The following is a 25,597-nucleotide window of genomic DNA, read 5'->3' on the forward strand; positions in this document are numbered from 1 at the left end:
GGAAGAATTAGAAAACCTAAACAGACCGATTACAACAAATGAGATAGAAACAGTTATCAAAAACCTCCCAACAAACAAAAGCCTTGGGCCAGTTGGCTTCACAGGTGAATTCTACCAAATAGTCAAAGAAGAACTAACTCCTTTCCTTCTCAAGCTATTTCAAAAAACTCAAGTGGAAGAAACACTTCTAAGCTTTTTTTATGAGGCAAGCATAATTCTGATTCCAAAACCAGCAAAGACACTACAAAGAAAAAAAACATTATAGGCCAATATCCTTGATGAATTTAGATGCTAAAATCCTCAACAAAATATTAGCAAACTGGATCCAGTAATATATGAAAAGAATCATACACCATGATCAAGTGGGATTTATTCTGGAGAGGCAAGGCTAGTACCATATTTGCAAATCAATCAATGTGGTTCATCACATAAACAAAAGGAGAAAAACCACATGATAATTTCAATAGATGCAGAAAAAGCATTTGATAAAATCCAGCACTCATTTATGATCAAAACTCTCAGCAGAGTGGGAAAACAGGGAACATACCTCACCATGATAAAGGCCATCTATGACAAACCCACAGCCAACATCATACTCAATGGGCAAAAATTAAAAGCAATCTCCTTAAGATCAGGAACTAGGCAGGGGTGCCCCCTTTCACCACTCTTATTCAACATAGTTCTGGAGGTCCATGCCACAGCAATCAGACAACAAGAAGAAATAAAAAGTATCCAAATTAGAAAAGAAGAAGTAAAACTATCATTATTTGCAGATGATATGATACTGTATATAGAAAACCCTAAAGTCTCAGTCAAAAAACTACTGGACCTAGCCCTGGCCGGTTGTCTCAGCGGTAGAGCATTGGCCTGGCGTGTGGGGGACCCGGGTTCGATTCCCGGCCAGGGCACATAGAAGAAGTGCCCATTTGCTTCTCCACCCCACCCCCTCCTTCCTCTCTATCTCTCTCTTCCCCTCCCGCAGCCGAGGTTCCATTGGAGCAAAGATGGCCCGGGGGCTGGGGATGGCTCCTTGGCCTCTGCCCCAGGTGCTAGAGTGGCTCTGGTCGAGGCAGAGTGACGCCCCAGAGGGGCAGAGCATCGCCCCCTGGTGGGCAGAGCATCACCCCTGGTGGGCGTGCGGGTGGACCCCGGTTGGGCGCATGTGGGAGTCTGCCTGACTGTCTCTCCCCGTTTCCAGCTTCAGAAAAATACAAAACAAACATACAAACAAAAAACAAACAACAACAACAACAACAAAAAAAACTACTGGACCTGATAAATGAATTTAGCAAGGTGACAGAATGCAAAATTAATACTCAGAAATTGGAGGCATTTTTATACACCAACAATGAACAGTCAGAAAAAGAAATTAAGGAAACAATCCCCCTTACTATTGCAACCAAAAAAATAAAGTACTGGGGAGTAAATTTAAGCAAGGAGATTAAAGACTTGTATTTGAAAAATTATAAAACATTGATAAAAGAAATCAAGGAAGATACAAACAAGTGGAAGCATATACCGTGTTCATGGATAGGAAGAATAAACATCATTAAAATGTCTTATTACCCAAAGCAATTTATAAATTCAATGCAATACCAATTAAAGTACCAATGACGTACTTCAAAGATATAGAACACATATTCCAAAAATTTATATGGAATCAAAAAAGAACAAGAATAGCCTCAGCAATCATGAAAAAGAATAAAGTGAGAGGTATCACACTTCCGGATATCAAGTTATACTATAAGGCCATTGTACTCAAAACAGCCTGGTACTGGCATAAGAACAGGCATACAGATCAATGGAACAGAACAGAGAACCCAGAAATAAATTCACACCTTTACGGACAATTAATATTTGACAAAGGAGGTAAGAATATACAATGGCGTAAAGACAGCCTCTTTAACAAATGATGTTGGGAAAATTGGACAGCTACCTGAAAAAAAATAAAACTAGACCACCAACTTACACCATTCACAAAAATAAACTAAAATGGATAAAAGTCTTAAATGTAAGTCATGAAACCATAAGCATCTTAGAAGAAAACATAGGCGGTAATCTCTCCAACATCTCTCGCAGCAATATATTTGCCGATTTATCTCCACGGGCAAGTGAAATAAAAGACAGGATAAACAAATGGGACTATATCAAACTAAAAAGCTTTTGCACAGCTAAAGACAATATGAACAGAATAAAAAGACAAAGTACACAATAGGAGAACCTATTCTACAATATGTCTGATAAGGGGTTAATAACCAAAATTTATAAAGAATTTGTAAAACTCAACACCAGGAAGATAAACAATTCAGTCAAAAAATGGGCAAAAGAAATGAATAGACACTTCTCCAAAGAGGACAAACAGATGGCCAATAGACAGATGAAAAAATATTCAACATCACTGATCATTAGAGTAATGCAAATTAAAACCACAATGAGATACCACCTCACACCAGTCAGAATGGCACACATTAACAAAACAACACAGAATAAGTGCTGGCAAGGATGTGGAGAAAAGGGAACCCTCCTGCACTGCTGGTGCGAATGCAGACAGGTGCAGCCATTGTGGAAATCAGTATGAAGATTACTCAAAATATTAAAAATAAAACTGCCTTTTGACCCAGCCATCCCACTTTTAGGAATATATCCCAAGAACACCATATCATTGATTCAAAAGAAGAAATGCACCTCCATGTTTATGGCAGCATTGTTCACAATAGCAAAGATCTGGAAACATCCCAAGTGCCCGTCAGTAGATGAGTGGATTAAAAAGCTGTGATACATATATACAGTGTAATTCTATGGGGCTATGAAAAAGAAAATATTACCTTTTGCAACAACATGGATGGACCTGGAAACTATTATGTTAAGTGAAATAAACCAGGCAGAAAAAGAAAAATATCATATGCCCTCACTCTTTTGAGGAATCTAATGAACAATGTGAACTGAGGAACGGAATTGAGACAGAGGAGGGATTAAAGGGACCAGAGGAAAAGAGGACAGAGGGAATGGGGATGAGAGGATAGGATAATCCTGAAGGGAAGTGGGGAGGGCACTATGGGGAGGGGGGCAAGGGAGATGCTGAGAGGAATATAGGGCGGGGGGATGCATTCGGGGCGACACTAGAATCTATGTAAACACAATAAATTAAAATCAATAAAAGAAAAGAAAAGACAATAGAGCAAACAGAATTATTTATATATGGATATATATAAATACATATATATGACATCTTTAGAAAGACAACAAAACAATGTATCCTTTAAAAAGATAAAATATTTAAAAATATAATGGACACAGCTGAAAAGCAAATTAATAAGCTAAAATAATAAACTGAGTAACTTTTTCAGGACCTAGTAAGAAAAGAAAGAGAAGTGAAAATATGAAGGAAGAATCAAGAGATATGAAGGACCAATTTAGAAGATGTAATAGGAGTTGCAGGATTGAAAGAAGGAAAAGTGAAAGAGGAAGAAAAGGTGAAGAAGGAGGAGGAGGAGGAAGAAGAGGTAAAAAATTCCAGAGAGGAAGAAAGGTTTGAATTATAAATGATCAGTTAGGTATTAATGGATCAAATAACTAAAAACCAAAACCAGTATACATTCTGGTTAAATTTCAGCTCTTCAAAGATAAAGGGGGAAAATCTCAAAGGTGTTCAGAAAAAGGAGAAAGGCAGTCTATATAGAAGGGAATAAGAACTAGATTGTTTCCGACTTTACTTAGGTGACAATGGTATAGAAAGAATTATGAGGGAAAGTTATTTTAAAGTTAAAATCCTGCGCTCAGTCAAGCCAACAATCAAATGAGAATCCACATAAAAACATTCCAATATAAAAAAGAAGTCATGAGTTGAATGAACTACCTTAGGCCTTTTCTGCAATATTTGAGTGTATACCTCAACAAAACAAACAATGAAATAACTAAGGAGGAGGGCAAGAGATGCCAGAAATAATAGGAAAAATAGTGAGTGAAGACACTGATGGAATACGGGTAGCCCCAGTAGTTTTATTTATGTAATATGAAGAAGCAGAAACTGGTCCTTGGCCGGTTTGCTCAGTGGTAGAATGTTGGCCTAGTGTGAGGATGTCCCAGATTCGATTCCTAGTCAGGGCACACAGGGGAAGTGATTAATTGCTTCTCCACCCCTCTCCCCCCTTTCTCTCTTTCTCTCTCTCTCCCCTCTTGCAGCCATGGCTCGATTGGTTCCAGCACATTGCTCCATGAAGCCTCTGCTTCAGGTGTTAAAAATAGCTTAGTTGTGAGTATGGTCCTAGATGGGCAGAGCATCCCCAGACAGGGGTGCCCGGTGGATCCTGGTTGGGGCGCATGCAGGAGTCTGTCTTTCTATCTCCACTCCTCCCACATGGGAGAACGAAAGTGAAACTATTAAATTCTTCTCCTGGCAGGGGGGACTCTAGTTACTGAATAATAATATCTAACATCTAAATATATGTGTTAAATATTCAAAGATAATCATTAAAAAAAATAACGGGAAATATTATACTGCTTATAAAAATTAGAGGATATTTTATTGTTTCATATTCATTTTTAAAATATCCCCTAATTTGTGTGAGATGTATATACACAACTTCTTAGTGGAAATTCAGAAAAAGAAAATTCAACTAAATGTACCAAAGGTACAAAAGAAGAGGTAGTTTTATATTAAGATTCCTATTTTAAAAGTGGCTTATTTATTCTTTGATTTATTCATTATTTCAATAAAAGTATTTTGAATACTAAATAAAAATTGTTGACAGTTATCTTGAGTGAAAGGGATCATGAATGGTCTTTACAGTTTTATGTGTATATACCCACAGTTTTTTACAATGAGCTTTCATAATAAAAATCTGTGTGATCTTTTTAAAAAAATGTAGAAATGGTTAAAATGAAAAATAACAAAAAGTATAAAATATAAAGATGCAAGGAATAAGTTTAAACACATGCATAGTTAAGATATTAGGCTTAACCATATAGAATTGCCAAAGCTTGAGTTTTTGACCTATAAAAACAGCAATTTCATATGGTTTAAGTAATTTTTTATAAATTATATTATTAAAATACAGAAGCTTTCACATTTGTTTTCAAAATAAACCTATGGTATATGCTGATTCCAAGAGATACATATTTTCTGAAAATGCTGAAGCCTGAAAATGATGAGAGCTTATTGACAAAGCAGCAGATGTACCTGTATTAATATCAAGCAAAGTACAAAGAAAAAGCATGATAAAAGGAAAAAGCCACTGAGAACGGTAAGAGCCATAGACTTTTAAGTGTCTGACAGTTACATCAAAATACATGAGGGAAACATCTACCAAATCCACAGTCACAGTGGAAGGCATTAACACATATTTCTCAGAATTCGTGTTTAAGTAGACGAAAATGAAGTCTAGCAGACTCAAATAACAAAATTAACAAGTGTGTTGTAATGGACTGAGAGGACAATTGGTAGATTTTCACAGCACACATGGAAAACTTATAAGAAATTGAAGTATCATCTCAGAGTTTACCCGGGCCTAGTTCTGTGTTTGAAAGTAGAGGGAGGTCCCATTTGTCCTTTTGAAATCTTATGGGATCCTCTCCTCCAGATCACTGATCTTTAAATAAATGGGCCGTTGACCCTAGCCCAGAAACCAGCTGTCTTTAAAATAACTTGTTTCTATGGGAAAATGTGATCTAAGTACCAAATAACATATCTATCCACTAACACTTAAGTTTCAGGTATGGGGCATGATTTCAGCACTCAAGAGGATACTAATTTAGTTAGGGGAATAAATCATACACATAAACCTTGAGTGGTCAACCCATGATGTAATCAAGTGCTGTTATACAAACACACAAACCCAAGGGTTTGAGAACGAAGGAATCAAGAGAAATGAGAGGAGTCTGATCGTCTGTGCTGGTCAGACACATCCAGAATAGTGTGTATAGGACAGCATCAGATTTCAAAAGGTCCTTTTGACAAGCTATGCCCAGAGAAGGACAGCCAGGATGGGTGCATGTATGTTCAAATGATTCTGACAGCAAACATGTCATATGATGAAGGGTTAAGTTGCCAGGGATATTTGGTCTATAACAAAGGTTGGTTGGGGCCCTGGCTGGTTGGCTAAGTGGTAGAGCATCGGCCTGGCGTGCAGGAGTCCGGGGTTTGATTCCCGGCCAGGGCATAGAGGAGAAGCGCCCATCTGCTTCTCCACCCCTCCCCCTCTTCTTCCTCTCTGTCTCTCTCTTCCCCTCCCACAGCCGAGACTCCACTGGAGCAAAGTTTGCCCGGGCGCTGAGGATGGCTCTGTGGCCTCTGCCTCAGGCGCTAGAATGGCTCTGATTGGGGCAGAGTGACATCCCAGATGGGCAGAGCATTGCCCCCTGGTGGGCATGCCAGGTGGATCCCGGTAGGGCGCATGCGGGAGTCTGTCTGACTGCCTCCCCGTTTCCAGCTTCGGAAAAAAAAAATAAATAAAAAATAAAAAAAAGGTGGGTTGGTTTAAGGCAGCAAAGAGTACAGGGCTTTGAAGCCAGACAGACCTAAGGTTGAACCCAGCTCCGTTTTTTATTTGCTTTATGATCTTGAATGGGTCAGTTAACATCTCTGATTTTATTTATTGATATTAGAGAGAGAAAGTCATAGTAGCTTCTTGTATGTGCTTTGACCTGGCAAGCCTGGGGTTTCAAACTGGTGACCTTAGCATTCTAGGTCAACGCTTTATCCACTGTGGCACCACAGGTCAGGCTAACTTCTCTGATATTAATATCCTCTTCATTAAGAGAACATAAAGGCTAGCTGTGGTGAAGTGATCAGAAATATGTAGGAAAGCTCAGTGCCCGACAGATGTTCTCGTGCAGAGGAGAGTGAATGTGGGTAAAGGCACAGGGGTGTGAATCTGGCTCTGCCACTTACTCCTTGGATAACCTGGAGCCAAAGTTTTCACCCCTCTAAGCTCAGTGTCCTCATGAAGGTTTATTATGTGATGTTAAGTCAGTACTTTCTTTTTTTTTAAATTAATTTATTCATTTTTTTTTAGAGAGGAGAGGGAGAGACAGAGAGAGAGAGAGGAGAGACAGAGAGAGAGAAGGGAGGAGGAGCTGGAAGCATCAACTCCCATATGTGCCTTGACCAGGCAAGCCCAGGGTTTCGAACCGGTGACCTCAGCATTTCCAGGTTGACGCTTTATCCACTGCGCCACCACAGGTCAGGCGGGAATAATTATTCTTATTTCATAGATGCCTGAAGAATTTAATGAGAATACATGCCCAGTAGCTTCAGGGGAAAAAATTGCAATACAACTATTTGAGAAGCTATGACAACTAAGGTAAGAATTCATTAAGGTGGTAGCATTTGAAATTAATATGAAAATATTAATATCAATAATTTTCTTATATGAAATCAATAACTAGAATATAGGATAGGGAAAAAAGAGATAGTATTCAAATAACACCACCATCAAAAAATCATAACCAATTAATAAAGAGGAAATGATAGAACTTTAGAATAAATAAAAATATAGAATTTTATTAAATTTCTAAATAAATGCAGAGACATATCATGTTTCTGAACAGGAAGACTAAATATTCTTAAAATGTCAAATCTTGCACAGTTAACTTGTAAGTTTAATGCATTGTTAGTTAAAATAACGAGTTCTTTTCTTAAAATCCAGTATCTAACAAGGTAATTCTAAAGTATACAAAGAAGGAAAAGCTTTAAGAATTACCAAAAATTGTATATTTACCTAAAAATATAGGTCAATATTTCAAATCAGTGGGTAAAAAACCACCTATTTAATTGATACTGAATCAACCTAAAAATCTCTTTTAAAATAGTCCTCCTACCTCACAGAGCACAAAGAAATAAATTCTAGATGGATTTGTGAATTAAATATATAAATTTCCCAAATTATAAAAGTACTGAATGAAATTATAGAAAAATTTGTTATAATTTTTAAGATTAAAAAATATCTTTCTAAACATGATTAAGTCCTCCTCCTCAAAGAGAAAATAACATCAAAACAACAACAACAAAAATAACAAGTGTTTTATACTTATGACAAAAAGTAAAACCGTATGTGTGGCTAACTATAACACAGAAAAAGTTAAGAAACAAGAAACAGAATTAAATAAAAATTTAAAATACATTTAGTGAACTAATTGTTATATAAAGATATATAGAAGGAATTTCTCAAAATCAGTAAAAAAAATAATTTAATAAAATGATGAGCATAGGATATGAATAAGCAATTAAAGAGAAGTGTAAATGACTAAAAATCATAGGAAAAGATGTTCAGTCTGACTGTTAATCAGTAAATGCAAATTAAGACAAGAACAAAAATATTTACCTATCAGATTGGCAAAAATAAAAAAAAATATGCTGATAATGTCAACATATCAAGTACTGGCAAGGAAGCAAGAATTTTCAGGCACTGCTGACTGGAGGCTAGCTAGGCGAACTTTTTTGAAAGGCAACTTGCCAATCTCTCAAAAGTTAAAATGTACATCCTTCAGACCCAGAAAACCACCTCTAAGAATTATCCTCAAATAACTGTATGTGCTGTTCATGAAATAATTATTTACAATAATAAAAATATGGGGCTATAATAATAAATAATGAATCATCTACCCACATTATGGAATGCCATTATGCAATTGTTAAAAGAAATACTGTAATCCTGTACTGGCCTGTAAAGATCTCCAGATGTATAGTTAGGTTAAAAGAAGTAAGTCACACGTATGTATGATATACTCTCATTTAAGTTAAGGGAAAGACAGAGTAAGTGCAAATGAATACATGCGTAATAAAGTACATGATAAAGACAGAAAGGATGCACAGACTACTTTTGCTCATTGTTTCCATAAAAAAAAAAACCCCAACAAAGATGAGTTTGAGGAAGGGCTCTTTTTTTTTTTTTTTTTTCATTTTTTTTCTGAAGCTGGAAACAGGGAGAGACAGTCAGACAGACTCCCGCATGCGCCCGACCGGGATCCACCCGGCACGCCCACCAGGGGCGACGCTCTGCCCACCAGGGGGCAATGCTCTGCCCATCCTGGGCGTCGCCATGTTGGGACCAGAGCCACTCTAGTGCCTGAGGCAGAGGCCACAGAGCCATCCCCAGCGCCCGGGCCATCTTTGCTCCAATGGAGCCTCGGCTGCGGGAGGGGAAGAGAGAGACAGAGAGGAAAGCGCGGCGGAGGGGTGGAGAAGCAAATGGGCGCTTCTCCTGTGTGCCCCGGCCGGGAATCGAACCCTGGTCCTCCGCATGCTAGGCCGATGCTCTACCGCTGAGCCAACGGGCCAGGGCGAGGAAGGGCTCTTGACTAGGGTTGAGGATAACCCACCTATCCCTCACATTGGCTTAGTACTCGCTGCTATACATTAGCAAAGCTTTACCTTATTAAAATCAATCAACTCTGCCTATTACCACATATTCCTTCTGGCAAAGGAAAGCAGATAGTTCTATGTTGCAAAAGAATTAGAACAATTATTTCCCTAACACTTAATGACATTCAGAAATTGTGTTTGTGTGTGTGTCTATGTACATGAGTATATGTATGTATATATTTGGACATTTGGAGATGTGTATGAAATGGTGGGATTCAGCCAGTTTGCACCAGTTCAACAAAACCGATACCTAATTTTTTGTTGAGTTTGGTGAACTGGTTGTTAACATGGCACTTGTAATCAGGGTTCTCTCTAAGGTGAGCGCCTGGGCAGCCGCCCGATGTGGAAATCACAAATTCACATTCCTTACTCTTTTTAATGTTCATCTGCGCAATACCATATCTAAGGGCCTGTAGTAATGTTCGTTTTGTCCATAAGTGAAAAAAAAATTGACAGGACTATGCTTGTAATATTTATTTATTAATCTCATAAAACTCATTATACCTTTAAGAAATACTACATTTTGATTCCCTCACGTTTGTCATTTCAGTAAACAAACAATTAACGTAAAAAAGAAAGGTGCCAAACAACCAGGGGGTGACAAGCTGTCATTGGAAATGTCTTAAATAACAGTTTTATTGTTTTTTGTCAGGTGTTATTTAATATTTTTCATTAACATTTTAAAACTCTTTCTTATAACATAATTTAGTTTTGTGTACCTATTTTATTGTTCTTATTTAAGTATTAGATGCATGAAATAATGAACTACCTTTTGGTATATCACTTTTTTATACTTGAAAGGGTCATTAGGGCAGAGAACCAGTTGTTAAGTTATTTGAATCCCACCACAGTGTGTATGTGTTTATATGTGTATAAATGTTGACCAGAGTATTTACTGTGGGGTGGCTGTGCTCAAATTTTACTGATGGCCTTATTTTACTAAATATTTCTAGAACTTCGATTTTGGAGCTGTTTTGCTAGCCTCTGGGACATGATCTTCTGGTAGATGTCATTGTGAAAAATATTTACCCCTTGTGAAGGTGTATATAATTTTTAGAAGCAGCCAGAAGGTATTTGCAATTAAGCTGGGCTGGGGGGATTGGGGCTTTCAATGGGCAGTAGGTTACTGAGTCCTGCTGAGGGAGGGCCGTTCCAGGCAGGGGTGGGATTCAAATAACTTAACAACTAGTTCTCTGCCCTAATGACCGCTTTAAGTATAACAAAACTACAGTGTGTCCGTAAAGTTATGGTGCACTTTTGACCGGTCATAGGAAAGCAACAAAAGACGATAGAAATGTGAAATTTGCACCAAATAAAAGGAAAACCCTCCCAGTTTCTGTAGGATGATGTAGCAGCATGTGTGCATGCACAGAAGATGACGTAATACCGTGTATACAGCGGAGCAGCCCACGGCCATGCCAGTCGAGCTGTGGACGGTACAGAGGAAAGTTCAATGTGTTCTGTGGCTCGTTAATTTGAATCCGTGACCAAAGTGCAATGTGAATATCAGCGCGTTTATAACAAAGTGCCACCACATAGAAATAACATTACTCGGTGGGATAAGCAGTTGAAGGAAACTGGCAGTTTGGTGGAGAAACCCCATTCTGGTAGCCATCAGTCAGTGACGAGTCTGTAGAGGCTATACGGGATAGCTACCTAAGGAGCCCTAAAAAATCTGTGCGTGAGCCCACGTTGAACTGCACTGAATAGGTATGAAACTGGGAGAGTTTTCCTTTTATTTGGTGCAGATTTCACATTTCTATTGTCTTTTGTTGCTTTCCTGTGACCGGTCAAAAGTGCACCATGACTTTACAGACACACTGTATATAGTGAAAGGTAGTTTATTACTTCATGCATTTAATGCTTAAACAAGATCAATAAAAGGGGTACACAAAACTAGATTATAAGAAAGTGTTTTAAAATATTAATGAAAAAATACTAAATAGTACCTGACAAAAAACAATAAAACTGTTAAGTTATTTCCATATTGCTTCTTGATTGGCATCCTCACTTGCAATTTTTTTCATCTATGGACAGAATGAACATTACTACAGGTGCTTAGAATATGATGTTGCATAGGTGAGCATTAAAAAAGATTAAGGGAGGCCCTGGCCAGTTGCAGTTGGCTCAGTGGTATAGCACCAACCCAGTGTGTGGAAGTCCAGGGTTCAATTCTCGGTCAGGGCACACAAGAGAGGCGCCCATCTGCTTCTCTACCCTTCCCCCTCTTCTTTCTCTCTATCTCTCTCTTCCTCTCCCGCAGCCAAGGCTCCATGGGAGCAAAGTTGGCCCTGGGCGCTGAGGATGACTCCATGGCCTCTACCTCAGGTACTAGAATGGCTCTGGTCGCAGCAGAGTGACACCCCAGATGGGGAGAGCATTGCCCCCTGGTGGGCATGCCAGGTGTATCCCAGTCAGGCGCATGCAGGAGTCTGTCTGACTGCCTCCCCACTTCTAACTTTGGAAAAATAAAAAATAAAAATAAAAAAAGAATAAGGGATGTAAATTTGTGATGATTTCCACATTGGGCAGCTGCCCAGGTGCCCACCTTAGTTAGAACCCTGATTACAAGTGCCATTTTAACAACCGGTTCACCAACTCAACAAAAAATTAGGTACTGATTCTGCCTAACCAGTGTGAACTGGCTGAATCCCACCACTGATGTCAGGAAGAGGGGAAGGCGAGAAAAATCCCTGAGGCAGGTACATGTGAGCTCTTCTTGAGGAAGAATGAGGAGGTCCCCCTGTTTGAGGCAGAGTGTGAGAGCCAAGGAGTAGAACAATGAAGGTAGAGGCCAAGCGGGGCTTTATTCTGTAGGGCCTTGGCTTGCTCTGGGTCTTACTCTGACTGAGAAGGCTTTAAAGGTTCTTGCCCAGCTATGCTATGTGACCTTACTTAGGTTTTAAGGAAACCATGTTGGTTGTTAGTTGAGAAGATAGAATGGTCGAGCAGGAAAGCAGGATCCATCTAGGCAAGAGAAGATGGCTGTTGGGACAAAGCTGGTGGCACCAGGGATGGTAAGCACTAGACAAAGAACAGATATACTTCGAGCACAGCACCAACAGTATTTGCAGACAAATTTGACTTGGGAAACAAGAGAAAGAGGGGTTCAAGAATGACTGAGGTTTTTGGCCAGAATAGCTGGACTGATGGGGTTGCCACTTACTGATCTGAGAAAGGTTGTAAGAAAGGACAAACTTAAAGGGGAAGCTCAACTGCACAGTTTTAAACATGGCAAGACTGAGTGATTGCTAATGAATGGCATCCAATGCACAGGTAGGAAGCTTGGCCCAGACAGGAGCTCATATACCTACTCCATGGTCACGAGAGGTGGTGAGAAGGTCAAATATGTGAGTGCCGGTACGTGTTAGTGGCAGCTGAGGAAGTGTATGGAAGTTCTGACCTTTTTCTGTTTCCGCAGTGAAAGAGAAAAAAGATTATTAGCTGAAAGTCAGGAGCGACAAAAGTGTTGGAAGTTTGGATGGAAAGGAGAAAGTATAAAATAGTCATCTATAAGAGCTAGTGACTAAATGTACTAAAGAAATGTAGCAGGCAGCACTGAAGGCCACCTTGAGGACAGTGGTCCTGAATTTTAAAGAAGACCTAGGTCCTGGCTTTTTCACTCAGTGAATAGAGCACCAGCCTGCTGTATGGACGTCCTGGGTTCAATTCCCAGTTAGGGCACACAAGAGAAGCAACCATTTCCTTCTCTCCTCCTTTCTCTCCCCCTTCTCTCCTTGCTCTCCCCTACCCAGGGACTTGATTGATTAGAGCATTGGCCCTTGGCACTGAGGATAGCTCAGTGATTCAAGCATCTGCCCCAGATGGGGTTGCTGGGTGGATTCCCATTGGGGCGCAAGCAAGAGCTTGTCTCATATTTCCCCTCTTCTCACTTAAAAAAAAAAAGACCCATCAGTATGGTGGGTGAATCCAGTTGAGGGTGTATCAAGTCCATGAAATTTCAGCTGGATAAGAGGAAGAAAATGAAAAGGCTTAAAATTGAGGGCTCATAGGCTCCAGGGACAGGGTTGATTGAGAGATAGTGATAATGAGGTGATTATTAGAAAGCACTTAAGCATAAGGACCAACTATGTCATTAGAGGGTTTTAGTCCTACCCCCCCCCCCCCAGCCTTAAGAAGGGGAGAGGACCGATTTAATCAATCATAACTATGTAACAAAGCATTTGTAAAAACTCAAAAGGATGGCAGTCAAAGTCTTCTGGGTTGGGGAACACATGGAGGTAACTACAGTGATGCACGAGAGAGGGCATGGAAGTGGCAGGTGATACTGGTGGAAAGGGTCAACTTGGGCTGCACATGAGAAGCACCTGGGAAACCTTTCTGAACCCCGCTAGCCAGGGCACACCACAAAACAACCACTTCTCGAGTAATTCCAGTGCACAGCCAAGGCTGAGAGCACCCATCTGATACACTCTACAACCAGCTGGCTTACATGTTAGGTTCCCAGGGAAGACCCAGCACAGCTCTCTCAGTTTGGAGGCATCCAGGTTCAAACAGTGCTTGGGCCATCTGTTTGTTTTGCATAAAATCGTATCTCACACTCAGTGATCTTAATGGACCCCATACTTTAAATGACTCAGAAGAGAGTCTCTCTGAGAGAATTGGGCTGCTGCATCAGGATGCAAAACAACAAGTTTTAATTCATTTGTAGATGTGTCTTAAAATTTTCTATAGCTATAACTTGCTGAACCTTCTCTCTTTCATGTGGAAGTAAAAAAATCTCTGAGGATGGGTCAGAAATGTCTGGGATTGACTTGTAGGGGCACTGGGGACTATCTGGGTCTAATGGGAACACAGCATTGCAATGAAAATGTTTTAATTGAATTATTAATAATAAATGCTCATCTTTGATTAAGAAAAGAGAAGTAAGGAGATAGACATGTCCATTAGTTTGACTATATTTTTATCTACATTTCATTATGAATATAAAAATATCAAGAAATATATAATTTTTTATTAAAAGTAAGATTTAAAAAGTTTAAAAATGAACAGAATCAAAGAGTGTAATTGGAAATAAGAACCTACATTTATGATATTTTTGAAAACAGAATAATTCTTGTCCACCATCTCTTCACAGATTTGCTTTCTTTCCTGGAGTCATTTTGTGCATGGCTGGTCTCTCTCATGGGACAATCTATTCTGTCCTCCCAGGGACGAGTTTTTAGTATTGAGTAATGTTCACTTTTGCTAAAAGAACCAGGGGTCATCGAGAAGCAGCAAATTGCATGTTTCTAGCCAGAGACTTCAAGATGTGCCTCAGATTGTTTAGAAACCCAGAGCAAAGATATTGGTAGAAGTTCAGGGTTACAGGCAATTAAAAGGATAAAGGTCAGCCTGCAGATAGTGTCCAGTGACCAGGTCCCATAAAAAAGTATCTAGGGATTGCAACCATTACAGTTGACTAGGACCAGTCACTCTGAAAGCTTCAATCTCTCCAGGGGCTCAGAAGGAAGGAACACACAATAAAAAGGTACCATAGAAAAGGAGTATCTATTAAGGTGTATCAATTGACTGATGCTCTCTACTTCACAGAGATCAACTGGGCAGGAAATTACTTATTTTGTAGAGAGAAACAACATACTGATTCATTGAATGCAATGTCCTCCCCGTGAGAGGTGTTGCTGCAAGCCGTTCTTGCAGCAACAGTGCCGGGTGTTACAGACCAGCTGCTGTGCGCTGTGCCTATCCTCGTTCAGATTGACGCACCTCTTCCTTTCCTGGTGCTGGGAGTGTTGGGGGCTGACAGCTCAATGAAGGGAGCAGCCTGACTCAAGGTCAAATGCCCCCCTGGTGGCAGCCCCATCTATCATCATTGAAGGCTCAACCCTTCGCCTCAATGCTTCTGAAGGGCCCTCTCATGTGAGACCTTTGCTGGGACTGCATCACAATTCACCAGCATCATCTCGCCCCTTCATTTCCTCCTGAGTGTTGATATCAGGACTCCTATAACCTTGTTGCCCTCAACCATCTCAGAGTCAGTTGCACTAAGGACCAACCACCTTGCATATATATATATATATATATATATATATATATATATATATATATATATATGCTTGAAATGCAAGACATGCTTTAGAAAAGCCAAAACAACCAATCCCACAGGATTAACAGAGCAAAAATACTGAAACAGGTTAGAAACTGGATGTGCCTGACCACGCATAGCACACTCACTGAGCATGGACTCATCTGGCTTGAGCGCAGGATCAGCAGCTTGAGTGTAGGGTCACCTGCTTGAGCATGGGATCATAGACGTGACCCCATGGTCACTGGCTTAGCCCAAAGGTTGCTGGCTGGAAGCCCAAGTTTGCTGGCTTGAATCCAAAGTTGCTGGCTTGAGCAAGGGGACACTGACTTGGCTGGAGCCCCCCAGTCAAGACACATAGGGGAAACAATCGATGAACAACTAAGATGCCACAACTACAAGTTGATAGTTCTCATCTCTCTCCTTTCCTTTCTGTTTGAAAAAAAATCTCTCTCTCTCTCTCTCTCTCTCATAGAAAAAGAGACACACAGAGAGAAATGGGATAGCAAATTTAAAGCCTAACAGATGCCACACTAAGAAATGTAAATTTCTGATCCTTTGTTCCAGCAAATATTCTGGAGTGTGCACTGTGCATGCTACAAGTTACTTATACCCGGGGAGCACCGGTGATGAGTTTCTAGAACAGACCAACTGGCGTCAGGGAGAGAGGAAGGTCTATGGAGACCCATGTGGCTAAGGAGAACGTCCTCTCAATTTTCCAGTTTCATCGTCAGCACTGCTACAACCTGAGAAATCTGCATCTTTCTTTGCAAGTGTACTAGACTGTTTCCTGTTTAATTTAACTGCTCCCTCCCTCCCTCCCTCCCTCCCTCTATTTTCTTTCCTTTCCTTTCCTTTCCTTTCCTTTCCTTTCCTTTCCTTTCCTTTCCTTTCCTTTCCTTTCCTTTCCTTTCCTTTCCTTTCCTTTCCTTTCCTTTCCTTCCCTTTCCTTTCTCTCTCTCTCTCTCTCTCTCTCTCTCTCTTTCTTTCTTTCTTTCTTTCTTTCTTTCTTTCTTTCTTTCTTTCTTTCTTTCTTTCTTTCTTTCTTTCTTTTTCTCTTTCTTTTCTTTTTTCTGCCCAAGTTGTAAGTCTGGGTGTGGTCTTTGGTCTGTCCAACTCTCTAATTCCTCAAGTCGAACCAATCATCTCTTACTATTTTCTTAAACATCACTTGGTTTTACCTCTTATCAGCACCCCAGTTATCATGACCATGATCCCAGCTCAAGTTCTAACCTAGATTTTTTTTTTTAATCTGGACTTCTACATTAGCTTCTTGTTATCCTCCTGCAATCCCTTTTTCATAAGCAAGTGAACATGATCTTTCTAATCTGCCAATCTGCATTCCTCTTTCTAAAACCATTCAATGCCCCCCTTGTTTTTCTAATAAATATCTATGGTTTTTAAACACCCATTATGGTCTGGCCCCACTTGCCTCTCAATTTTCTCCCCACATTCTCTCGCTCTCACTTCAGTCATTGGAGTTCTTTGGTTCCTTGAATGTAAAACACTTTCTCTTACCTCTGAACTATTTCTCACCATGGTTTTTTTATTTTTTTTTATTTTTTTTTGTATTTTTCTGAAGCTGGAAACAGGGAGAGACAGTCAGACAGACTCCCGCATGCGCCCTACCGGGATCCAGCGGGCATGCCCACCAGGGGGCAATGCTCTGCCCACCAGGGGGTGATGCTCTGCCCCTCCAGGGTGTAACTCTATTGTGACCAGAGCCACTCTAGCGCCTGGGGCAGAGGCCACGGAGCCAAACCCAGTGCCCGGGCCATCCTTGCTCCAATGGAGCCTTGGCTGCGGGAGGGGAAGAGAGAGACAGAAAGGAAGGAGAGGGGGAGGGGTGGGGAAGCAGATGGGTGCTTCTCCTGTGTGCTCTGGCAGGGAATCGAACCTGGGACTTCTGCACACCAGGCCGATGCTCTACCACTGAGCCAACCGGCCAAGGTCTCACCATGTTTTGTCTCCCTGCAGAATCCTTCAGCCTCTTCTTGCCTTATCCTTTGCTTTACTACTTACTTTTCAGCCTTCACATTTCAACTTAACTTTCTCTTCCTCCCAGAAGCCTTCACCTACCACCAAGTCTGGGTTAGATGTTTCTCTTTTTTTTTTTTTTTTTAGCTTTCTTGACATCCTCTATGCTACCTCTTATCAAATTCTATTGCAATTTCTTTTATATAGCTAGCTCCCCGAAGGCAAGAACCATATCTGCCTTGGTTATTCCTGTATCCCTGATTGCAGCACTCACCTGGCACAGAAATTCATGCTCAAAGAGAATCGGACTTGATTAATGAGTTAATGAATACCTTGGCAAAGGAAAGGCCTTTTTCTAAGAATGTCTTCCTTTGCGCTTGCTTACTAGGCAAATTCCTGCTTACCATCCAAACCCCAGCATCCTGCCTTCCTTCCTTCCTTCCTCAAGGAGTCACAGATCACAGATTCCTGTTTCCCACATCACACTCCTCCCCATCATCACTTTTTGTTATGTATTTTGTTCATGAATCTGTTTTTCCACACCAGACTTCAAATTCTCTGATAGCAGAACCTGTCTTTTCTTCTAGGTATATTGGCACCTCCTAGCTGGTATAGAACATATGCTCACATGCTTGCTAAAGGTGGGAGGAATTGTGATAATAAACCCGAGCCTGATTTTCTTCTAAAAATGATGTACTTAAAGTAAGACAATTCCAAAAGAAATGGCCACATGATTTATTCATGGAAGCGTTACTGTAATAAGTGTTTATCTCACCATTGGTACTGGTAGCTAGGTTTCAGAATTTCAGGTTCTCTCATTACATTAAAATTTATGCCTCATTCATCTTCTTTACCTAGATATGTATAAGGCTTCGTCATGTCAAATAATCCATGCCCACATTTATAATATTACAAAACATTTTTACAAAAAAAAAAAAAAAGATTCTTGGTATCATAAATTGTTTGAACCAGTGTGGAAATCATGTTAACAAAATGTAGCCTCTTTGCAGATCTCTGAATAGTTTTCAGGTTGTTCTGTTAGCTTTATGTGAACAGAGGATGATGTAGACTTTTATAGGTTAGCTATTGAAAGTATCTAGAGCAGTGGTTCTAAATCAGAGGTGCTTTTGCCGTCCATGAAACATTTGTCAATGTCTGGAGGCATTTTTGATCATCACTAGTGTGTGGGAGAGTGCTGATGGCATCTAGTGGGTAGAGGCCAGGGATGCTATTAACAATTCTATGATGCACAGGGTGCCCTCCCACACCAAAGAACTCTCCAGTCCAACTATCCATAGTACCAAAGTTGAGAAGTCCTGATTCAGTTGAAATAAAAATCTCACATTTCATTTAGACACACTTTTCCATTACAGGAGAGAACATAAATAATATTTATCTTAAAACTAGAAGACGAGAGTATAGTCCCATCTATGTGCCTTGCTCTTACAATTTTTTAAAAATCTCTAAAATGGTGTATTAATTTCTATCTCATGGAGTTTTGTAAATGTTAAATATGGTAATGTGTAACAAAAATCTCTTAGTTCAGTATCTGGTGAATAGTAGTTTCTCAATGAACATTTGTGAAAAACAAGTCCGTGAACATACAAGGAATGGGGTCTAGGGGTGGAAACCAATAGCATCTCCCCTGAGTAGTTTCTGAGCTCCTCCCTCTTTTGACGATTTGTACTTGTATCACCACTTCTGAGAACACATAGAACAGAAGAGCGTTGTCAAAGATTCGAGGTGTGCATACATACCTTCTGTTCTTCTCGCTCTACAGCCGCGCTGCATTTCTCTATTCCCCAGTTTCTCATAAAGTCTCTGAGATAGCCAAACAGAGTCCCAATTCCATATCCCATATACGTGAAAACCATCACATGAAGAGGTGCTTCCTCAAAGGATTCAACAATTGGCTTATCACAAAAATGAAGCTTCCCATTTTGCTAAAAACAAACACAAAAAAATCAGTTAGTACTCTCCCATTACAATAAAGAATAATACTTAAAGGCCCTGGCCGGTTGGCTCAGCAGTAGAGCGTCGGCCTGGCGTGCGGGGGACCCGGGTTCAATTCCCGGCCAGGGCACATAGGAGAAGCGCCCATTTGCTTCTCCACCCCCCAACCCCTCCTTCCTCTCTGTCTCTCTCTTCCCCTCCCACAGCCAAGGCTCCATTGGAGCAAAGATGGCCCGGGCGCTGGGGATGGCTCCTTGGCCTCTGCCCCAGGTGCTAGAGTGGCTCTGGTCGCGGCAGAGCGACGCCCCGGAGGGGCAGAGCATCGCCCCCTGGTGGGCAGAGTGTAGCCCCTGGTGGGCGTGCCGGGTGGATCCCGGTCGGGCACATGCGGGAGTCTGTCTGACTGTCTCTCCCCGTTTCCAGCTTCAGAAAAGAATAATACTTAAGTTTGGACTTTCAACCATTTTGGAAATTGATAACTGAAAACATAGTCAGAAGTGTACATTTTATTCTACAACCCTCTAAAAAATAATTAAGGTAAAAATTCTCAATAGATGCTAAATCTGTTAAGTGAAAAGTTAATAAAGAATTGAGTTTTTAAAAAAATTATTTATTTATTTATTTATTCATTTTAGAGAGGAGAGGGAGAGACAGAGAGAGAGAGAGAGAGAGAGAGAGAGGAGAGACAGAGAGAGAGAGAAGGGGGGGAGCTGGAAGCATAAACTCCTATATGTGCCTTGACCAGGCAAGCCCAGGGTTTCGAACCAGCGACTTCAGCATTTCCAGGTCGATGCTTTATCTACTGTGCCACCACAGGTCAGGCAAAGAATCAAGTTTTTATAAGATGACAAAGTATCACCCATAGGTTACTACCTCGTCACATAGCTGGGGCTACTACCTTAAACAGGTGATAAAATTACATCACAGATGCTGGAACAATTAGTCACTCTGTGCTCTTATTATGTTGTAGTAGTCAATATGCAATGACGCATTTGAACTGGAATTGGTCAAACTCTCATATCTAACTTCCATTTCATAAGCAATATCAAGATAGAGGAACATGGTAAATTGCTTCGTGAGGAAACAATCAGATAATCCACATGTGGAATTTTCTATATGACAACTGATTTGGTCTTTAAATGCAAAAATAAGTAAATGGGTCTTCATCAAACTAAAATGTTTCTACACAGCAATCAAAATGATCAAAAAATATTTAACAGTAACTTGTGAATGGGAGTAAATATTTGCAAACCATATATCTGATAAGGGGTTAATACCCAAAATATATAGGAAACATATAATTAAAAAAAAAAACCTAAAGAACCTAATTAAAAAATGAGCAAAGGACCAGAACAGACAGACATTTTCCCCAAGAAGACATAGAATGAACAGACATTTTCCCCAAGAAGACATACAAATGGCCAACAGATATTTGAAAATGTGCTCCACATAGATGAACCTGTAGGACATGATGCTAAGTGAAATAAGCCAGGCAAATGCTGCATGTTGTCACTGAAACATGGAATCTAGGAAAGCTGAACTCACAGAAGCAGAGAACAGAGTGTTGGTGAGGAAATGGTGAGCTGTTGGTCAAAAGGTACAAAGCTTCAGTTATAAGATGAATAGGTTTTGAGTATCTATGTTTAGCTTGGTGACTACAGCTAACAACATACTATATAGCACACCTGAAACTTACTAAGATAGCTGATCTAAAATGCCGTCACTGTACGCACACAGTTTGGTAACTAGGTGAGGTGATAGATGTGTTACTTTGATTGTGATAATAATTTCACAACATATACTTATGTCAAATCACGTACACCTCAAATACATACAATTTTTATTTGTCAGTTATACTTCACTCAACTGTAAAGAAAAGAAAAAAAGTGAGGCAGAGACTGAAAGGCATTGTGGTCATTCATTGAATCTGTTGTTTTTGTAAAAAAAAAAAAAGAAAAGGTAAAATTACATATTTTGAACAACTGTAGAAATCAAGAAGTGAACTGAAAATATATTGTATTAAGGAATTATGAATTTTGTTAGGAATGATAGTATTATAGTTATGTGGGAGAATGGTTTAATCTTTGTAGATGCATGCTGAAGTGTTATGGGGGCAAAGCTATGACAGGTATAATTTTCTTTTAAGTTATCCATCAAACATAAAATATATACATGAAGCAATTTGGGGAAAAAGTTAATAACTTTTGGATGTAGGTAGAGATTATGAATGCTTGTTAATTTTTTTTTTACTTTTCTATAGGTTTAAAATTCTTCATAATAAAAAGTTAAAGTATTTCTCTCTTTTATTTTAGATGTGAACATTCCAGTGGAAAGTAGACTTTTGGTACTGAACCATTTGGATTTCTGTTTATTTGATTTATACCTCATAACTTGATGGATTAGTGAAATCCAACACTAAAAATCATTTCTAATGCTACTGTCAAATGTTTATAGATAGTTAATGGTTAATGTATTAATTTATATTACACATGTATATTTAGAAAGATATTTTGTAAAATCATTCGATGAGAAATACTGTTTTTTGTCACTCATGTTCTCTTCATCATCACTACAAGCACTGTTTGATTCCTCTATGTTGTTTGAAATGGAGAATTTTTGGAATCTCCATAATTTAGTTATTAATCCATAAAGTATATGATAATTTAAAAAATCTATTTGTGTAGATGACTATTTTTGATCCCTATATTACCTGTTTTTAAGACAATTAAAAAAACTTTTTTTAAGTAATAGGAGGAAAGATAGAAAGATTCCCACATGCTCCCTGGCTGGGATCTACCCAGCTACTGCTGTCTGGGAATGACATCTAATCAATCAAGCTATTTTTAATGCCTGAGGCTGACACTAAGACTAATCGAGCTATGCTCAATGTCTGGGCCGATGCTTGAACCAATTGAGCCACTGGCTGCAACAGGGGAAGAAGGAGGGAAGAGGGGAGAGGGATGGAAAGAGAAGCAGATGGTCACTTCTCTTGTATGACCTGACCAGGAATTGAACCCAGGATATCCATACACTGGGCTAATGTTCTATCCACTGGGCCAACTGGCCAGGGCAAAAAAAAAACCAACAACAACACCTTTTAATAATGACATATAACCCTTAAGTTCTTGAGTCAAAACCCCACAAAATATTATCAAATCTTATTAAAATTCCTTGCCTCCTTATTTATCCATTATATCAGGTTTCTTCTTTAACCACCCAAAACTAACATGGAAGAAGATTGTTCTTGCTCGACGTATCATTCCCAAACACTACCTGGTGGTTTAAAACAATAAAAGTGAGAGAGCATTGCTTAATATGAGATCTTAAATAGAAGGTGAATGAAAGGTTATATCAAATATCTTGTGTTTGGGAATATAGGACCTTTATTGAGTGTCTACTGTCAGCTGCCAATGGCCTAGGTTTTGGGAAATCAAAGATGACCAAACAGACATGTTTCTTGCTCCTGACTTCTTGACCTTCCTCTCATTAAGTCCACACATTAGTCCCATGAGTCTGATGAATGACTGATTTTACTATTCTACTGCCAACTTTTGGCTCCCCGCCAGGGCTCTATTCTGTGTTTGACCTTCGAACAGTGTCTGTCTTTAGTATTCCGGGTGACCTCTGACCCAGTTAAGATCCATGTCCTTGTTCCTTCCACACCATGGGGACATGCAATTGGTTTCCTTTCTTTTGGGATTTGTATGGATTCTCAAAAAATGGACTGAATTCCTCATGAAGAAAGATTTGATAAAATTTTGTGACTGGTTAGTTATGACGTCAAGGAAGAGGAAAATCAAAGGTATTTGCAAGAAGCATTATAATGTTGGTGATAAGAAGAAGGAAAGACAATGACTTATGGGGAAAGACAGTGACTATGTTGGGGACATGCTAAGTTGGAGGTGGAGATTGCATGCAAAAGAGGGACAGTTCACCAGGCAGTGAGCAATGCACAAAGAAAGCCTGGCTGAAATAGAGAATGTGAGGCCCAGTTTAAGCCATGGTTGAATGTGGTAAAGGACAAATTATAAAGAGAGGAGAGCAGTGGGCTTGGGACAGGATTTGGGGGTCCTTTGTTTTAAAAGGGAAGCATGAGTCAAGGGGACCCCATGTGGGTGACTTCCAAACCTCGACTTAGCCTGCTTACAAGTTAACACCTTCCCTGGCTTTGAGGACAGCTGAGTTCTGGGGCCACATGAGAAAAAAATGAACTGCCAAGACAGTCAAAGATCTACAGAAGGTTTTCCATTTCTTCTCTCCTGGCCCCTTATCCATTTCTGAACTCTGTATGTGGCCAAAATAAGCTGAACGTTTCCCCTGAAATTCATGGGAACTTTCTGCTGATATTTGAGGCTCTGAGACAAACTGCCCAGGACATAACAGACTCTACTGACATACAAACAGGACCCTCCATTGGATGCTCAGTCTGAGTCCTTGTAACTTTTTTGTTTTTTGTTTTCTGCCTCTATGACTTTTTCTCTATGATATTTATAACACAAAGATGACACTTTCAACAATATCCATCAGTCCAAATCAATATCTGCTTTATTCTCTCATGTAACTATTTATTTTTAATTTAATGTCATGTGATTTCATTTGGTAGGAAAAAAAATAAGATGCCTCGATGGAGAATAAAGTTATCTGGGAACATACAGGTCTTTCTTAACAGATGGAAAGTGACCCATTTACTACATTCTTTTATTCCAAGTGGAAGTTAGTCATGCCTCATGGGAAGCCTTGCTCAGACCAGGGTTGGTTATTCTGAAATATGAGAACTTGCCCTATCAAAGTAAATGGAGCATAAAATTTTGCTTAATCAGTTGGTGGCTAAGGCAGACAACAGCATGCTTATCTGTAACACACTTTCATTCTTTGTTGTAGCTTTTCTTTCATAGCCTTGAAAATGAGGAGATCCTGAGCCACCTCGCCAGAGTGCTAGGTCATTTGGGACACTGTGACCCCCAGGGATTGGTTTACTTCCTGTACTCCTGTCACATCTGACAATAAACATCTTGAAAATTAGCTGGTCATTCACCAGCTGCCCTTTTTCACTGTTCTAGGATATTATTAAGGGGACATGAAATCAATAAATCCAGTCTTTTTCCTCCAGAATCAATAAGATAATGGTATACAAAGGGAGTGAGTGCAAATGATTAACACATAGGGCAAAAAGTCAGTGGCATACAAGTGACACAACTGGAGAGACTGTATCACATTAAGTGATCAGGAGTAGACTCCTGAAAAATGTAGGATTTGAGCCCAGTCTTATGCAGGATACAGCGTGAAGGTGGAGAGTGTTTGCACAGGAATGAGACTGCCTGGGTTCAAATCCAGGCACTTTCATTTGCTGTCTGTATGACCTAGCCCACAAATTAATTAAGATAATATATGCACAGAATTTTCCAGAGAGTAAGTGCCCATTACATGTTACAATCTTCATTAAATTTGAATAGAGATGATAGATGAAACTGTTAGAATGGATGTTGTTGCTTTTAGAGAAATATCTGGAAAAGAAGAGAAAGAATATATAAAGAGCCATGGCCAATCCTTCCACAGAAGGAGTAATGGGAGAGTGAGAGTCCCCCACGAGACAGCAAGTGTGAGAGGTAAAAAGGAAATGGAAGGTCAAAGAGGAAAGAGTGGTGGGGATGGAGAAACCGAAGTTGAGAAAGACCATCATATATGGGGATTTGCACAAGAAAACTTGAGCACGTGTTGCTGGACCTCTTCTTCACAACATACACAAAAATGAACACAAAATACAATGTTTCCTCATGTATAAGATGCTCCCATGTATAAGATATACCTTAATTTTGGGGCCCAAAATTTGAAAAAATGTATTACATAAAGCTATTGAACTCAAGTTTTATTCATCATAAAATCCATACATCTCCTCATCACTGTCAAAACTCCCATTCATTAGCTTGTCCTCATCTGTGTCTGATGACCAATCACTGTCTTCTGCAATGAGCACAAAAACAAGAGTGAGAAAGCGAGAAATGCAAGTAAAATAGTCTACAATCACTGTATAAGAGGCACCTAGTTTTTAGACCCCAAATTTTTCAAGAGAAGGTATTTCTTATACATGGGGAAACACGGGTAGATCACAGACCTCAATGTGAGAGCTAAAACTGTAACATTCTCCCAGGGAAATGTAAAAGAAAATGTTTGTGACTGTGAGTTAGGCAAAACCTTCTTAGATAGGACACCAAAAGCACAAATGACAAAACAGACAAGTTGTGCTTCATCCAATGTAGGAG

General features: G+C 39.7%; 1 protein-coding gene across 1 annotated transcript in view; it reads right to left on the bottom strand.

Moving 5' to 3' along the window:
- The window catches only part of SPTLC3 (serine palmitoyltransferase long chain base subunit 3), a 152,187-nt gene that overhangs the window by 102,733 nt on the left and 23,857 nt on the right, over positions 1–25,597 (bottom strand). The window contains exon 2 of the mRNA XM_066235091.1: positions 19,142–19,327. Within this exon, the coding sequence (XP_066091188.1) occupies positions 19,142–19,327 (186 nt within the window). The remainder of the gene's footprint in view (positions 1–19,141; positions 19,328–25,597) is intronic.

Source organism: Saccopteryx bilineata, chromosome 6 (assembly GCF_036850765.1).
Source record: "Saccopteryx bilineata isolate mSacBil1 chromosome 6, mSacBil1_pri_phased_curated, whole genome shotgun sequence".
Taxonomy (NCBI): Eukaryota; Metazoa; Chordata; class Mammalia; order Chiroptera; family Emballonuridae; genus Saccopteryx; species Saccopteryx bilineata.